The 12,750-nt window shown below is 39.2% G+C and overlaps 1 protein-coding gene across 2 annotated transcripts; it reads left to right on the top strand.

Moving 5' to 3' along the window:
* The first annotated feature begins 3,387 nt into the window (after positions 1-3,387).
* Positions 3,388-12,071, top strand: LOC113114738 (2-phosphoxylose phosphatase 1-like). 2 transcript variants are annotated; one of them, XM_026281682.1, is made up of 6 exons: positions 3,388-3,541; positions 4,965-5,106; positions 7,970-8,131; positions 8,233-8,359; positions 9,486-9,625; positions 10,020-12,071. In XM_026281682.1, the coding sequence occupies exons 2-6, from the start codon at positions 5,028-5,030 to the stop codon at positions 11,027-11,029; spliced, it is 1,518 nt and encodes a 505-aa protein (XP_026137467.1). In that variant the 5' UTR covers positions 3,388-3,541; positions 4,965-5,027; the 3' UTR covers positions 11,030-12,071. The 2 variants fall into 2 exon arrangements, with proteins under 2 accessions (XP_026137467.1, XP_026137468.1); XM_026281683.1 differs by lacking the exons at positions 3,388-3,541; positions 4,965-5,106 and adding an exon at positions 5,714-7,106.
* The last annotated feature ends 679 nt before the right edge of the window (positions 12,072-12,750 follow it).

Below are 12,750 nucleotides of genomic sequence, written 5' to 3'. Positions count from 1 at the left end.
GTATTTGTGTGTGTGTGTGTGTAGTAGAGCACACATTCCCAGAGATGTGTATAACAACACCTTCAGGGCCGCTGCTGGCCAAATGTGTGCCCTAAGCATGATTGTATTGTTGTGCCCCCCTTCCTCAAATATGATGATGAAAAAAAAACACCTACTATAGGCGTGAAAAAAGAACTTTAATCAAATAAAAAACAAAATGAATAAATTGTATTATTTACAAATCAGAATTGTAGCTCTCGACATTTACCTGTGGCTATAACTTTATTATGACTCTAATTTATTTTATAGTCTCAAGCATTCAGAAATCTTGCAAAAGGAAACTAATGAGTTTTACTATGATAAAACCATGGTTTATTTTTGTAAGGGTTGTGATATGCACATTTTTGTTGAAGAAATTATAAAGGCTGTGTCATCTATAGCAAGAAAGTGTCCAAAAATGAAAGATTTAGTGAATATTTGAATTAAATGTTTGGTCAGTAGCCTAAACAAGGATTTGATCGTCCTGTAAGTGTAACAGCAGCGATCAAATGGCATTTGTAATAACATGTACATAAATTGTTTATTTTGTATTTGCCTACATTATGTATTGTAACAGTGTTATTATTAACCAATCATTATTGCCTCATTATTTTTTATATAATGCATTTTAAAGGCTATTGATGGCTTAGGTTTGTTTTTATAGCAACAACAACAACAAAGAATATTACAGTATATTAATATTTTGTAAATTATTATTTGAAGTAACAAAATCATGGTTAATTTGCAGTTACCATGGCTACAAGAACAATGATTTGTGGTGTTATTGTTAAAACCATGGGTAATTTTCGTAAGGGAACCTAAAAAAAAAAAAAAAAAAAAAAAAAACTTTCACAGGAATGTGCCTGAAAGTGGTAAACGGCCTCATTTTTACCTAAATGATTTATACTTTATTTTAATATATATTAAAAATGTATAAGGTGTGCATTGTAGTTGACACCTAAATGAAAACATTACAATTGTTTTATGACTTGCAAGTCTTTCTCCACAAATTATATTGAGCTTAAAATTTGCATTTGAGCCCATGTGAAAGAGTAGCATACTTTACATATGGTTTACAGATTATTTTAATAAATATCAAACATTTAATTCAATTGTGCATTATAGCTGACACCTACATGAACAATTACAGTTGTTTTTATGACTATAAGTCATTCTCCACAAATGCTACTGACGTTAGAAAAGTGTATACCAATATCGCATGTAACTTTAGAGACGGTCCCTAAATTTGTTACTCGTCCAACGTCCAACGTCAAGCCAACTTTATGTCAGTTTTTTTTTTTTTTTTTTTTTACTTGTAGTTTTCTTTTCTCTTCGCTGGATTGGATTCATCCATCAATTATGAACATTCAGCCGCAAACATGAGGTGCGAGCGGTCGCGAGTGCGGATGGGATTTTTTTTTTTTGGAGCAACTGGGATGGTGCCCCCTCTGGGAGTTGGTGCCCTAGCCAGATTGAGTCAGTTCGGGAGTTCGGAGCGGGATCGCGAATCATTTGAGTCAGTTTGGGGATGGCGAATCATTTGAATCAGTTCGGGAGTTCGTAGCGGGATCGCGAATCATGTGAGTCAGTTTGGGGATCGCAAATAATTTGAATCAGGTCGGGAGTTCGGAGCGACTTCGCGGATCATTTGAATCAATTCGAGAGTTCGGAGCGATTTCGCGAATCATTTGAGTCAGTTCGGGAGTTCGGAGCGGGATCGCGAATCATTTGAATCAGTTCGGGAATCGTAGCGGGGTCGCGAATCATTTGAGTCAGTTCGGGAGTTCAAAGCGGGTTCGGAAATCATTTGAGTCAGTTTGGGGATCGCAAATCATTTGAATCAGTTCGGGAGTTCAGAGCGGGATCACGAATCATTTGAATCAGTTCGGGAGTTCGTTTTGGGTTCGCGAATTATTTGAGTCAGTTCGGGAGTTCAAAGAGGGTTCGCGAATCATTTGAGTCAGTTTGGGGATTGCAAATTATTTAAATAAGTTCGGGAGTTCGGAGCGGGATCACGAATCACGAAAGATTGGCGCAAGTAAATTTTCAAACCGGCCATAACCTTTAATTCGTTGCTGCCAACTGGGGTGGCAAATGTCAACTGGGGTGACAGCAGGGGTAGCAAGGCTTTGTTTTAGGGTGGCATTCGCCCTGGTAATAGGGAATTTTAGAAGACAGAGGCTGTTTGAACTGTGTGTATTCTGTGTAAACAGGCAGGTCTATAATTAAAGTGATTCAGTCTTCTATTCATTCAGGTTGTGGCTGTATGTATGACTTTAATTATATAAGTCACATGAGTCAGTGCAACAAACATCCATTAATCAGCAAACCTCTCACAGTCAATGTGTCTGCAAGTCTGAGAGGGCGGAAAATGCTTATTCTTTGTATTTGTATTTTTATTTATTTTTTTTGCGGGAGAATGGTTATTAGTAGTGTAGTTCTCTGACTGGTATCTAATTGGTATATATCCTTGTTGCATAGTTCCTCATTCCCTTCTACTCCACTATTCCTTACAAGCTTGATCTTGCTTTATAATTTATGAACCTTTTCACAGTTTGAACTGAAACTAACCAACACTGACTGAACTGACTTCAACTTAATAATTACAGTATACTGTCTTGTTAGAGCTGCTCTACAAATCTACTTTAGAACAAAACATGCAAAATACCAAAAACATACAAATGCATCGCCAAAGACCAATTAAGTGTAATGGGTCAGTCGTCGATACATGACCTGGCTACCAGTTCAAATAACGTAGAATCAGTACAAACAAGCACACACACACACACACACACACACACATGTCTCACACACACACACACACACACACACACACACACACAAACACACACACACACACAGCTGCATAAAATGACAGACAGTAAAGAAATCTAGCCTATGTTAAATGCAAATAACACAGTGCAACTAGCTATATAATTGTGCTTACAAAATAAATAGGCTAACTATTATTACTAGTATACTTCAAAAGGAGTAAATATAGTCTGCAACAAGGGTAAACATTGTTTGTAGGTCACACTCCCATCAGCCAAATTCAAGAGACAGTTAATAAATACTTTGGCCACTTGATGTCCAGTAGTGTTCTGAAGCAAAACCAGAACGGCTCTGGTGGATCATTAATAGTTTTCAGGTCTAAGTGCATGAGGGCGCAACAAACACATACCTACACACAAAGCATTGAGTAGTGAGAACATCTCACAGACTTGTAATGCTTCCACAACAGGCCAGGCTAAGGTTATATAGGCTATAATAAATATACAGTGCTTTAGTGCATGAGACACCATCACATCACCACAACGGTTTGTCATCTATAACCAGCAGAGGGAGCAAAGAAACTCAAAAATAATATGTCTGACACACACACACACACACACACACACACACACACACAGTTTATATTGTTAGAGGCTCGTATCGGGGCTGAGTCTGATCATTCTTCAGGGGCAGATGGATCAGGGCTCGGATCGACTCCTCTGAACGGAATATCTCGGCTCTGTTGGCTCAGGTAAAGCGGGTTTCCCCACACTTGATGTGTCTTACGGTGTGTTTGATCTGCTGATCTCACTGCACGCGCTGCTTCTACATTCAGAATCCTATGCAGTTCTGCCGTGTTCTTCTGTACGAATTCTTCTCATTTTCCTTCTGCACGATTTCCCGAAGACGCCGCTGTTGCGCTGTCGAGATCGTAAACTGATCGTCTTCACTCGTAAAACACGAAATTAACAATATTTGCAGGAAAACAGCGTCGTTCCAGCACTGTCAGTGTTTGAAGATTAAACACTTTCAGGCAGGGACATTTATTGTGTAAACTGCGTTATGAAATGCGAGCAGTCTTCTCGGCAACTTCTCCATATGGCCTATAAAGAAATACAATCCTGCAGAGAAAATCGTAAAAATATAGATATACATATTCAAATCTGCAAAAAATACAGTAATAATATAAAGTATACAGTCCTTAGAATATAGGTAGGTAAGTATAATATATTATACACACACACACACACACACACAGGTGGTATGATCTGAAAGTTTTTTTTTTTTTGCTCAACAGGCCTTTAAAAAAAAAAAAAGGTCCACAGTGTGAAATTTATGAACTTGATGACCCTGCTGTCATGGTTGTTTTCTACAGAACTGACAAAATGGTTCTTTTCATTTCAGAAACCTAAAACATGTTCATTATAGATGAGTGTGTATTCAAGTCGTTGTATGAAACGCATTTCTGAATTGTTGTAGCATTCATTAGTTCATTTAAATAACCCTGCTGTGCATCACATTTTAAAAGCATTACAATTTCATGTAATCTCTCCTGCCATTAAACAGCATGAATAATAATTACACAAAAAGTTAAAATACTTTTAGATGGAATAAAACATGTCATGTTGCAAAATATATTACAGCTACAGGGGGTATATTTAAACATAACCAACAGCAATAAAGGTGATAAAGGCTAACAGCAGCTGTAATACTGGTGACACATTTAGCAGCACATTTCAATGCATATCTGTTTTTACTCAGAGGAGTGAGGGTGTAATCTGGGAAGTGGTTTAATACTCTCTGGCGACTTTTAACATCTGCTCAGTTCATCAGCTGTGCATGTTTCAGATTCGCTCAAAAAGCTAACTGTAGGAATTTAAAGACACAGCTCTTATCTGTATTTAGAGTTAATAGCAGATTTTGCTTCTGTGCAACCAGGGTAAATTACACGTTGCCTCTTGGTGTAGTGTGTAGGTTTGTCAGTTTGTGTTTCACCAGACTTTGGCTGTATTTTGCTGCATATAAACGGGAAACCAGCATTGTGGGGTTTTCATTACAATGTTTGCGTTGAGCATTTTGTCCTTGTAGCATCTCAACAGTTGTTAAGCATTGCATGCATTTAGTGTTTTTCATATGTGTGCAATATTACGTTTCCGTTGCTCTTAATTTCCCAGGCGACAGTACGGGGGCTGTGCATGTATGGCTGATGGACAGGCGTCTGAACCAATCACAGGACAATGCTGGCACGGACTCGTTTCATGCTGGTGCTGGTGGTGGGTGCACTGCTGGCGTTGCTGAGTTTCAGCCTGCAGTATTGTAAGTGTGAAACACAATGTATAATTCCAGTCACATTTCCTCTGTATGAACTTACAGCTATTCATGCATACTCTAAGGTTTCTCCTGGGACTGCTGTGTTTGTGTGTTTAGTCTGTCAGGTGGGAATATAACCTCCGCTGAATCGTATTTACATTCTTAGTATGTGCATGGGTGTGGGTTTTGTGTCCAGTGGGAATATGGTCTCATTCAGCACTCTAAACAAAGGCATTTCCCTTGAAGATATGCCTTATATATCATGGATTTTCCCTGTTTCAGTAGAGCACAGTTTTAAGGGATACATTTTTCAGTTGGCTGCAAATATAATAAATGCAAACCCAAAAAAATACAAATTGTAACTATGTAATCTTACAAAACAGAACGGTGGAAGCATCATGGTATTACCAAAAGCATCAAGTAGTGATTTTTATTCTGTTTACGACTTTTTTATTAAAAATTATGAGGTCAAAACAAAAAAAATCACACATATACATGGATGAAATCTCCATAATAAGATCTATAACATGAATTGGATTCAAATCTCAAATATGCATTTGAAAATAAACAGGGAAATTTTATTTTGTGACGCTTCATTTTTAAGAAGTGAAAGCAAGCAGTTTGAAAGCCCCTGAAAGTCCTAAAGTCATCAGCGGGGACATGGTTTGCAGCATGTATTTTTTTTGATGCAATGGTCAGTCAGATTTGCTTCAGAGACAGATTATTCCCAGATTAGACACCAATGTCCTCTGTCCTTGACTGAAAATCCTCTTTCACCGTGGACTGGGATCTGAGAAACCAGCCCTGCAAATATCAGCAGATTAAACGTTTCATGTCACAGTGACAGCTACGGGAAAATCCTGCTAATTTAGTCGTTTAAAAGCACAGATGGTACGAATTTGAATACTAATGAAACCAAACATGAGAAGGTGAGCGGGGATTGGTCAACGATCCGCTTAATACCCGCCTTCTGCATTCAACAGCCAATCACAGCTCAGTCTGAGCAGCAGCGCAACATAAGAAAACCACATTTTTGTTGTGTTCAGACATGCATGTGTGCTTGTTGATAGTAAAGAGTTGACCTTTGACCTGGTTTACAGTCTCTTTCTGTTCTTAAAGCTTTTCACTGCTTGGGGCCTGTGTTATACATCCACGCTGAGACCAGCTGCAATAACTCTGCAAACAGCCTCTGTTTACTCACTTGGTTTATTTTGTAATCTAATGATCTTAAGTGTTCTTAAATGCCTGAATGCATGTATATTTTTGCCCAAACTTTTTGTCGTCCTTACTGTCTTCTTCCTCACGTTGCCTGTTTCTTTTGCCCTGTGTGAGGTCATTACTAATTTATTCCTTCCTTTTGTGGTGTCTCCAACAAGAGCTGAAAGCTGAATGTAGTACAGAGCCGCATCTTAAAATAGCCGACCTCTCTTCTTCTCTCTCCTCACTTCAGTTCACTCAAGCATGACTGGTGTAGTTTTAAAGAAAGCGGCTTCAGGTCTATAGAGAGAGAGAGAGAGAAAGAGGCCATACATCGAGAACGAGAAAGACAGAAGTGAAGAATGAAAGACGACCGGTTCTCAACCCAGTGAATTGTGGGTATCTGTCAGCGTTGCTTCATCGCTGAAGTACACACTCCTCACAACACACACAATATCAGCCTGATGGCCTTGAGCGGCAGTGCAAACACTGTCTGTCCTGTTTGATTTGAGTCTATTGTATTTGTGTTTAGGTGTGTGTGAATCTTTTTGTACACATGCTCAGCCTTTCAGCTACAAAGAGCTCTTTGTGTGGCCGGCCTCTGCACTGAGCTGAGCTGTGATTGGCTGAGAGCTCCAAGCTTACAGGCGATTGGTTAGGCAGCTTTTACAGGAATCAAATGGGGTTTGATTCTGATTTAAAACCAGTATGAGGTGCAAATACACACACACCTGCACACACTGGCTTTAACATCTCCACAATGTCCATCGCTGTGAGTATAAACCAGCTAACCGTCATTCTTCTGTCTGGTGAGTTTAACTCCGGGTTAGGGTTAGGGTTAGTTGAAAATGCTGATGTGGATCATTCAGCCCATTCCCATGTATTAATTCATTTAATCTGTGTTTAGCTTTACTGAACAGTTCATAATGTTGCATAAATATATTTCTAATGTCAGTGGGTTTAAAGAAATTTGTATAAGTGATTATGCTCAAATTTATGCCAAATTGTTATATAGAAGGGACAATTAAAAATGTAAGCAATGCCTGGCTTAACTTCATGCATTGAAGTTATAATAAAACATACAGTTCATGTTATTTAAGGCTCATATCATGCATTGTTTACAAAGGTTCATTTATTTATTTTTGAGATCTACTTATGTTAGTGAAGGTTTTTTATTTGTTTTAGTTTTTTGCCAGAACAGTCATAATTTAGTCATTTTGTTAAAGCGTCATATTTTCTATAAATGCTGGTTTTGGACCGTTCTTAAAGTTGGAGTATGGTTTTATTGTGCAGTTTACTCTTTAACTCCAAGAAAATTAGCTTGATCATAATTATGAGCCTTCCTGCCGTTGTTTATTTGTACTTTTAAATGTAAGTATGCAGTTTAAATGTTTAGTCAAATCCAGATGTTTTCATCTGTCACATTGAAGGATTGTTGCACATACTTTCTAGCAGCTATCAGTCACTAAATATAATAAAAATCCTGTCAGGCTCCTCCTTCTGCCCACATCACCATACCAATTCCCAAAATGTAACAATCCGCAGTACTGTGCAGTCTGAATGTTTGTTTTATGAGGTCAGAACTGAGGAAGCTGGAAAAAGTGTGTGCTTGTGCTCAATGACTCTCATAGTCCTTTTTTTTCTCTCTTTCTTTCTTTCTTTCTCTCCCTAGTGCACCTCATTCCAACCAATCCGGTGGCGGAGCAAATGTCACTTGGTAAAAGCAGAAAGCGTGTGAATCCGGTCCTCCACACGGATGCTCCCGCTCCAGATCCCATCCGAGACTCTCACCGGTACTGCAATTACCCCAACCTCACCGAGCACGGCTGGGAGGGTAAGAAACCCACTCATTTCCCCTCTCTCTCACTCACTCACTCACTCACCTGAAGTCTCTCTCAGATGTGTGCTGAATGCTGATGTATTTGTGTGGCGTAGGTCACAGTCCGGCTGACTACAGGCTGCTGTCGGTACACGTGATGATCCGACATGGAGACCGTTTCCCTCTGTACTCCATCCCCAAAACCAAGAAGCCTGCCATTGACTGCGTCCTATCAGACAAGAGGTACACATTCATATGTAAATCATCTGATAAGCACAAGTGACTTATATTTGCATGCTTAGTGTGTGTTTATCAGGTTTAGGTTATGCAGTTTATGAATCATTATCAGATTAATATTGAATTCCCGTCTCTGTCTTTTATCTGTCCCTGAGCCGTGTCTCTGTGGTTATGAGAGCAGTGAACAGTCAACTGTAACTCTACCTAAAATAACATTGTTGCATTTCCATTGTTTCATCGTAGTGTTCTTTCCTATGGCATGACAAATGCTTTTGTCCAGAGTATACCAATCAATGGCAAATCATAATATTCCCATGATGATTTATGTATTACAAAGTAATCCTCAGCCACAAATCCTTCTGTCTCTTTCTCTTTAACATGCTCTGGTTCTTACATACGCTCAGATATGCTCTGAGCCAACTCTGTGACCTGACCCAACTGAACGGGATGATCTGATGGGTTTTGACTCAAAAATGAAGATGCATTGTAATAAAATATTGTGATCTGACATCACATGCTCTCGGAAATCTCCTGCGTGTTTAAAACTGCATGCAAAGGGAAATTATACCCAGTGTGGCGTTAGATATAAAGAGTTGTTCCGAACCAGTTTTATTCCTTGGTTGCATTAGACCTGCATTAAACCCATGCAGTAATTATTAAAATGATGCATGTTTCATGTAATTCTAATTCCCAATTTTGTACCAGTGCTCATGCATTGTTTTTGGCACATGCTGTTGTCAACATCAATTGACGAGCGTTAGTTTTCAGGAACAAGGTGGATTCTTATTGTTTTTAAACTATGTTAAATATTTTACTACAGACTGACCTAAAATGTACTTTAAAAATAAAGTAGGCTTATTGGTGGCTGTAAAATTAATCAAAACACTAGCCAACTTCTTATGAACCACTTTTCCTTTTGAAGATGTCTTTATTGCATATGTTAAAATAGCTTGATAAATTCAGATCATTAGTGTAATGTCTCCCCCTTCTGGATGCATCTAGTAACGACATGTTCACATGGCGTTGCTTGTTGGTCATTATGATGCCTACTGTGCTGTTCAAATGTATCACATCTAAAACTATTCCTGATTTAAAGTTCTGAAAAACATATTGTATGATTGTAATTTTGCAGAAAGCCCTCTCACCCCCTCTTGGGCTCCTTCATTAGTCACATGGCTCTCGGTGGGCGTGGTCACTGGGACGCATCACTGGGATATCTGCCCCGATTACCCAATCACAGCACCTGTGAAATGGGAGAGCTTACACAGACAGGTAAATATATTTATATATAAAAAAATGTAATCAAAAATGTAATTAGTTATTGTTTTATTGTAGGTGTGAGACTGGGATGAATAATATAGTTAACCAAAACTGAAACCATAAAAACATACATGAAATCAAATTAAATGTACTGAATTAACTTCGTTTCAGTTAGTTGTTAACATTTAGTTAAATTGAAGGAATTTTTTTTTTTACATTTATTAAAACTTATAAAAATGACAAAAACACATAATTACTAAAAAGTAAAGTAAAATCAAATATAAAAATAAAAACTTTTTAGTATTAATACCAATAAAATCTATAATATGTCAATGATATTAAAATAACATTGGTGTGAAATGTTATTCCACATTCTTACTAATATTTCTCTCTTTTTCTCTATCAGGAGTCGTGCAGCACTTGAAAAACGGCGATCATCTTCGCCAGGCCTACATCAAGCGTCACAATCTGCTCACTGCTGATTGGTCGCCGCGGCAGTTGTGGGTGGAGACTACAGGTAAAAGCCGCACCCTACAGAGTGGATTGGCCTTCCTCTTTGGCTTCCTGCCACGTTTCGATTGGTCACGGGTGACGGTAAGACAGCAGTGGAGTACGCTGTTCTGCGGTTCCTCGTGCGACTGTCCCGCGCGGAACCGGTTCCTGGAGCAGGAGCAGCGCAGGCAGTATCGGCAGAGGACTGCAGACACCGAACTGGAGCGCACATATGTCACAATGGCGAAGACGCTGGGAGTGGCCACAAAAATTCTGAGGGCGGCCAATCCGGTGGATGCATTGTTGTGTCACTTTTGTCATGGTCTTGCTTTCCCATGCACTAACACACGGACTACATCAAACGTTCCGGATGAGGGGGCGTGTCTTACACTGCAGCACTTTGCTGTGATTCGACGGCAGCAGAAAGATGATGAACTGGAGCGGCGGGAGGCGGGGCTTTATCGCCGATATGCTGTGCTCGCGGCACATCCGTACCTAAACCGCACCGCAACGCGGATGGAGAGGATCGCCAGAGCAAGCCAAACACGCCGAGGAACGGAAGAGGTGGTCTTCGCTTTAGCATCTGCTCACGACGTAACAATGGCACCGCTGCTAGGCGCACTTGGTCTGGAAAGGGCCGGATTTCCAAAGTTTGCAGCGCGGCTGGTGTTTGAGCTGTGGAACGGACCAGAAGCGAAAGACGGTGATAGAAAACGAGGACAGTGGTTGAAGAACATGTTCATCCGTGTTCTCTATAACGGAGAGGACTTGACCTTTGACACATCCTTCTGCCGTGAACACAATCGACACTCTGCTCAGCCGCTCTGCCCTCTGGGTAATTTCATGTCGTTTGTGAGAAATGATATGTTTAATATTGTCAACGCGACGAGTTACAAGCAGGCCTGCCACCAAACTGTCCTGTAATATGTGAACGTGAATGAGCGAACGGCAAGGAAAGATGAGGAAGAGGTATGATAAATATTCTGTCATCCTTCAAGTCCTTCCAAAACTATACGACTTTTAGTGGAATGCAAATGACGCTTTTGATAAATATTCAATGAATGCAAAACTTTCAAGCTCAAAAAGCAAATAAGTTCCCTAAAAGTCCGTATGACTTCTGCACTATATTCTAATGAGTTCGCAGGTGCTTGTTACTGAATGCACTCGTTGTGCAGATCATTGTGTCCTGAAGAAGAACTAAAATCGAATTTGGAGTAACATGAAGGTTAAAAAAAACCACATAATTTTCAGTTTTTGGCGAACTGTTCCTTTAAGAGGACTACTAATGTTCTTGATGTAGTGTTATGTTTGCGGACCAAACAACTGTCCCTGCACAACATTGGTTTTGGTGCATTTTACTAATCTCGCTGACTAAATTTGAAGCATGAAGCATTTTAAGCTGTAGACTGTGACTGAGTATGAAAATCTGATTTATGATTCAAGAGCTCCTGAATCCAGACAAACACAAAACAATCAGGTGTTGAAACACGACTTGCCTTTATTTTGAGTCAATGATCTAGGACCGCTGCACAGTCATTATGACAATCCCAGTGGTTTTACTAAATATAAAAAAAATGTTTTTAGACCACATTTCTGAAACACTTTTAGGGCACTTGGCCACTTTATTGCAGAGTTCCTGCAGTGATCAGGAATCTGATGTTATTTCAGTTTCACATCTCCTCGATGAGTTCTCACTTGAATAGTATTAGCAGAATTACTTGTTTTTAACACAATCATGTTGTCCTGACTCATTTCTCACACATTTTGTGTTCTTAAAATTTCTTTGAGTGCTTTCCCTTTGTTTACACATAATGTAGACGTAAAACAAAGGAGTGGTAGTAATTCTGAGTACTGTAAAACTGATTCAGTCAACTTTTGTATCATGAATGATGTTGTGATCAGTCTGTACTGCCACTTTCCAACCCTTAAAACACATTTTTTAAATAAAAAAAATCATTTCTTTCTATGTTTTTTCTGAAAATACACATCTTTTTGTCTCCCTGCCACTTTGTATCCCATTTTGTCCAAGATCTGCCCATGTAAAGCATCCCAACACTGTTTGTTTTGAGTTGCATGCAATTTAACTTAAATTGGCTACCTTATAAAACAATAACAGTCCAGTGTGGGAAGATTAATTGAGAACTGACTGTCCAAATCTGCAAGGGACTGTCTTTTACACATTTACTAAACATTTTCAAAGATCTGGTGCCACTAACATCACAAATCAATTTTTTTTCATTGTATCAATCTGGAAACAAAAATGTGTTTCCAGGACAGCTGATGAATTCACCGTGAAGTTGTGTAAAGCCAGTAAATCTCACTGAAACTGGCAAATTCAGGCAACTCATTTGAGCATACAAGTGTTGAACTAGTTAAATAACTAGTCCTCTGTGTTTCGTATGATCTCCACTAGGTGGCAGGAGACCATCATCTGTGGCTCTGAGAGTAGAGTTCAGTCAAGTGACCTCAGATTGAGTCAGCACTATAAAAAAAGAATAAGCATCACTTCATTGGTCAGCATTATACATATGCAATGCAGAAAGCATCTTTGGCTTTGAGTCATGATTGTTAAATATGAGATTGCAAATCATGCTGACTAGTTTTTAGCCTCGCCTGTCGAATAACTCAATCACAGCAGCCAAAAA

Source organism: Carassius auratus, chromosome 15 (assembly GCF_003368295.1).
Source record: "Carassius auratus strain Wakin chromosome 15, ASM336829v1, whole genome shotgun sequence".
NCBI lineage: Eukaryota > Metazoa > Chordata > Actinopteri > Cypriniformes > Cyprinidae > Carassius > Carassius auratus.
Note: the sequence above shows the minus strand (reverse complement) of the source record. Positions and strands in the feature narration are given on the sequence as shown.

Excerpts from the sequence above, each read along its gene's own strand:
- LOC113114738 (XM_026281682.1), top strand. The coding sequence starts at position 5,028 with ATGCTGGCACGGACTCGTTTCATGCTGGTGCTGGTGGTGGGTGCACTG. Across the intron at positions 5,107-7,969 it reads GAGTTTCAGCCTGCAGTATT|TGCACCTCATTCCAACCAAT; the intron begins GTAAGTGTGAAA and ends TTCTCTCCCTAG. Across the intron at positions 8,132-8,232 it reads CACCGAGCACGGCTGGGAGG|GTCACAGTCCGGCTGACTAC; the intron begins GTAAGAAACCCA and ends TGTGTGGCGTAG.